General features: G+C 38.1%; 1 protein-coding gene across 1 annotated transcript; it reads left to right on the forward strand.

The window, feature by feature from the left end:
- Nucleotides 1–197: 197 nt before the first annotated feature.
- Nucleotides 198–2,400, forward strand: foxl3 (forkhead box L3). Its single transcript, XM_080789370.1, has 3 exons — nt 198–355; nt 1,094–1,262; nt 1,620–2,400. Exons 1-3 carry the CDS (start codon nt 249–251, stop codon nt 2,100–2,102), a joined length of 759 nt encoding a protein of 252 aa, XP_080645496.1. The 5' UTR covers nt 198–248; the 3' UTR covers nt 2,103–2,400.
- The last annotated feature ends 2,600 nt before the right edge of the window (nt 2,401–5,000 follow it).

A 5,000-nucleotide genomic window follows, 5' to 3' on the forward strand; every position in this document is an offset into this window, starting at 1 on the left:
CCAACCGTGGATGAGGATAGAGGGAGAGGGGGGGCTCTTAGAGACCTGTGATCACCACTAAGGGGCGAGATAAAGACCTCATTCTGACTAGCAACCTCAACAAGGATAGTATATGGTAGAATGGTAGACTTGACTCACAGTAGACAAGTAGTAGTATTTTGGTCATAATATTTGAGGTGCTAAATGCTGCCTCTGTATTTGGGTTGGATGAATTAAGATTTGTGAGCATAAAGCTTGAAGTGCAGATAATGTTCGATAACTCCCAGTATCCATACAACTGTTTTAACTATGATGGAGATGGTTACCCCTCCTCTAGTACAGATGAAGACAAGAAAATGTGCAGACCCGCGTACAGGTAGGATATTTTTTCATTAATCGTACTGTAAATATACTGTATATACATTACACACACACACACACACACACACACACACACACACACACACACACACACACTATATTACTGTATAATATTGGCTAATTTGGCTTTGTTTAAAAAAAATTTATCACCATATCCAATCAAATACATAATAGGCTATAAGATATCTTTTGGACTTTTTGAAAGTCAGTGAAGACAAAACAATCATACGGTATGCAGTATCTCAATTTGAAGGTTTGTGATTTATAATTATAATTTAGCGACGTACAAGTGCAAGATATGATTAAGCAGGTAAATAGAATGCAAAGGAAAATAATTAAGTGCTACAAAGTAACTGAGATACCAGGTAAACGTCAAATCTAGCATCTGTAGACTACTAATACTTGGCATTTGTGAACAAATATAATATGTATGTAGATAATTACATATATGTGAACAACTAATGAATATCAATTTTTCAAATTGTAAGACAGACTTTAAATTATTTTATTCACATGAAAAATTAAAACATTTTTTAAATGATTTATAAAATATTATTAACACGTATTTAGTACTCTCACAGACTCACACCAATAATGAATAATGTGACAAATAGCCTACTGTACATAAAATCATCACAATTGTTCCATATAAACTTTATATGATATAATATATTCAATATTCTGCATAGATCATCTATATAATATCTAATCAAACTGTGTGTCTCTCTGTCAGCTACATTGCTCTGATCGCCATGGCTATACAACAGAGTCCAGAGCAGCGGGTCACTTTGTCTGGTATATATGAGTTTATCATGAAGAGGTTCCCTTACTACAGATCCAACCAGAGAGCCTGGCAGAACTCTATACGTCACAACCTCTCTCTCAACAGCTGTTTCATCAAGGTATACCAATACACAAAGATGAAGGAAATTGCATTTGTAATGATCATTTAAACTTATTTAGTTTATAAAATAATTTAAGACATATAGGAATTGTAAAATGCTGACATCGGGGATATCTAAAAATGTAATGTAGTACAGTAGCTGTTTTTATGTATTATGTCTTCATTATTTGGAGTCTTTATATTAATCCTCAGATTGATGAATTGGGTTTTATATGAAACAATAATATATCAAACATACAAAGATATAGTATAGCTACAAGGTATATATGTTAACTTTATATAGACATCAACAAATAGGCTATAGAATATGAAGCTATCTTTTATTATTCAATTCCTTTATTTCTTTTGATGACAGGTTCCACGAACTGAGGGCAATGAGAAGGGTAAAGGAAACTACTGGACCTTTGCCACAGGCTGTGAGTCCATGCTTGATCTATTTGAAAATGGCAACTTTAGGCGTCGTAGGCGGCGGAGGAACGTGAAAATAGGATTCAGGGACTCCGGGTCGGAGCCGTCCTTTCATGCCTTGGACAGTCACAGGAATCAGCTCAGACCCTCGGCCCGATCCCTTGAGCCTGATCCAGTCCTGTGCCCGCTAAACCCAGACAGACAACGAGTTGTGCCACAGCCGAGCCCGATCAACATTCTAAACCCTGGTCAGGGAAAACCAGAACCGGAAATCAAGTTTAGTATCGACTACATCCTATCCACTCCGGATCCTCCATTGCCCCTGCCAGGCTTTAGACCACCCCATGGTAACATACACATGGGCCCCACAGGGCCCCCCATACATGTGCTGGAGCCCCAGCATCTTAATCTGCACTTCTGGACTTTGTGAGAGGAGAGTAAACTAGAATAAACTCAGTGTTGTTCCTTTATTGAATTCTGCGACTGAAATTGGGAAATGAAGACAGCCAAAGACTTGTGATTCCTCAAAGGGAATTGTATTCGCTTGAATATATTGATGAACAATACAGAGGTACGGTATTATATGTGACAATATGAAGATGGGTAAAAAGAGAAGAATAAAAAAAGATCATATTTAAGACAATATTTACCCAGATAGGGATTTGTGTAAATGAAAATTTTGAATATTGCATTCCCAAATTCAGATTAATTATTATATTTTGAGTGTCTGGTGCCAATGTTTATATTATTGTTAATATATATCTCAGTATATCTGTGGTCGGATGTATATTATGTGGTAGATTTCCATTAAAAGCTGTAATGATTTTAATATTGGTGTACCGTGTTGAGAATGAGGATACGTTGATCTAATCAACAGATTACAAAGGTAGAACTTGCTCTACAGAGCCAAAAGCTGTAAGTAGTGGAACAAAAACATTAAGCTTGGCTCCTGTTCTGCCAAAAGTGTTGTTGGTTATCATGGCTACATATACGGCAATATCCGGAATGTTGTTAATTTCACTTTCAAATGATGTAAACTGACCCCCAAGCAGGCATCCATTTGTTAAATTAACACTTAGTATTGTGATGGGTATAATTTAGCATTTAGACTGAGGGTTCATTTCAGATTAGTGTGAAATATAAACCCAAATTACGGCCAATGATTTTTCACACAAGAATCAGATATTGCTTTTGTAGGGCAGAATATCCCAGTGGTTTTCCTTATCAACAAAACTTTGAGCAATCGTTTACACTACATTAAATTTAATGTCAAAACTATAGATTTATGATATATATAATGGCAGATTACTCCGTTTATTCTGACTATGCCATGGAAATATCTGACAAGCAATTCTGTCAAAACATGCTGTTGTTCTCTGCTCAATTATGTTGGATTTAAATCAACACAGAACCACCTCTCCTCAGACTTTTTTTCCTATTGACCTTTTCAAATCCTGCTTGATTGACATGCTTAAATTCTAATCCCTCCACCATTATAATATATCATATTCATAAACTCTGGAGTTATAAAGAAACATCGGTCTGGCTAACATTTATTTTCCTGTACAAGGGAGATCAATCACGGCATGTTCTTGTGCTGTTGAAGGGACATTTTTCAATTTAACCTTTATATTATGCCTTGACTACATCAGAAAAGGGGTTTCAACACGCTTAACATGAGTGGCATTTAATATAGCATAACACTTGCAAGGTGAGGCCGAGATGTGACCCTATTTAAATACAGGGGGCCCTTGCCTTGCCTTAACAGCACTGCCACCCCTCCCCCTGAAGTCCCTTGACGCAATTATAATTAAACACACCTTATGCCTCCTTGCAAATGCCCCTCATTGATCTGTGGGTTTTTAACATTCATATGTGAACTGCCCCTCCAGCTAACGTCTGCAGCCGCACACACGTTTATGGATCAGCAAGTTTCCATTAACAAACTCGTTGATGTTGAATAGAAAGCTGCTGGTGCTGCCATGCTGTGGATATATTTGGGTAAATTAACTTAGCATAAAGTGCTCCGAGGCTGTGTGTGTGTGTGTGTGTGTGTGTGTGTGTGTGTGTGTGTGTGTGTGTGTGTGTGTGTGTGGGTGGGGGCGGGGGGGTTCTGGGGGGCTCAGGCAACTGCATGGGTTCAGGCAACTAAACCCATGCAGGCCCCCCAAAAAGTAAATGCACATATTTTGTTGTCAATGAATATAACACACATTGCTACTGGCTCTGTGTTCCTCTGGATGCCCTGTATTAAATGACTGTTACAAATTCAAACAATCTGTTGTTTGACCCTTTCTCCATTTCAATTTATTTATTTATCTTCACACTTCGACAGAAATGTTTCTAATTACTCGAGGACTTCCACAATAACATTTCACCTGTTTAGAGAAAGCAATTTCCCATTGGTGGGAATATGGAAATGTGTTTTGTTTGAGAGATTGATAACTTCATTATGTTTATGCTTCTCAGCATGAGCTCCTTTGTCGGAGCCAGCGTCAGAATGTGCCGCTCTGGGCGAGAACGTGTGGAACTGGAGTTAGAGGAAATTGGGAAACCATTGATCTGCAACGTTAATAACAGGTAAATCATAAACACAAATAGGTCATTTAATCTTGAGCATTTGTTTAGTAATTGGATTTCACTTAGGCCGTGACTGGGATTATAAGGATGAGGTTAATTATTAGTGTAATGTTGTGTTCTAATGAGAGCGTACTGTATCTGTTTGTTTGGTTTATGAGGAAGGCTGTGTAATTCCTCTGTGCTTAACTAACAACTGGCTATTTCCTTGAGCTGTGGTTTCATGCAGGGCTGGACATACTTTAGAATTCACGATGTAAGATTACAAGATGCACAGTAATATCCTGATTGTTAAGCATGTGTTCACTCTCAGTTACAAATGGACACATTAGCACTGAGGAATTTTACTGTGTGCTTCTAAGCACATGCATACAGACAAGCCTGCACTGAAATTATTTCAGCTAATGAAGTTTGGTGAAATAGCCTTGGGGCTTTGACATACACAAGTCTCTGCCCTTTTGCCATTTGAAGTCCCCATCGTGCAAAGCAGATAGCTGCTGGGGCCCATCCGCCGAGGTTATAGGGTGAAATATGCCACTGTTTTTAAATGGCTTTCAAAATAGAAATAGAAAGAGAGAAAAATCAACACACTGTGTCAATCAATGCCACTTGTGTGGACATGTTTACATTTAGATTTGATTTGCAGTTGGTATCCTTAGGCCCGTCTCAGTCAGCCATGAGGATGTCCCTATAAGGAAGGCCTGGAAGTAGCGACATTCAAATGAAAATATGACTCGGAAATCTGTGTTCC

This window comes from Protomyctophum bolini (genome assembly GCF_963924005.1).
Source record: "Protomyctophum bolini genome assembly, chromosome: 18".
NCBI lineage: Eukaryota > Metazoa > Chordata > Actinopteri > Myctophiformes > Myctophidae > Protomyctophum > Protomyctophum bolini.

Excerpts from the sequence above, each read along its gene's own strand:
- foxl3 (XM_080789370.1), top strand. The coding sequence starts at position 249 with ATGTTCGATAACTCCCAGTATCCATACAACTGTTTTAACTATGATGGA. Across the intron at positions 356-1,093 it reads ATGTGCAGACCCGCGTACAG|CTACATTGCTCTGATCGCCA; the intron begins GTAGGATATTTT and ends TCTCTCTGTCAG. Across the intron at positions 1,263-1,619 it reads TCAACAGCTGTTTCATCAAG|GTTCCACGAACTGAGGGCAA; the intron begins GTATACCAATAC and ends TTTTGATGACAG.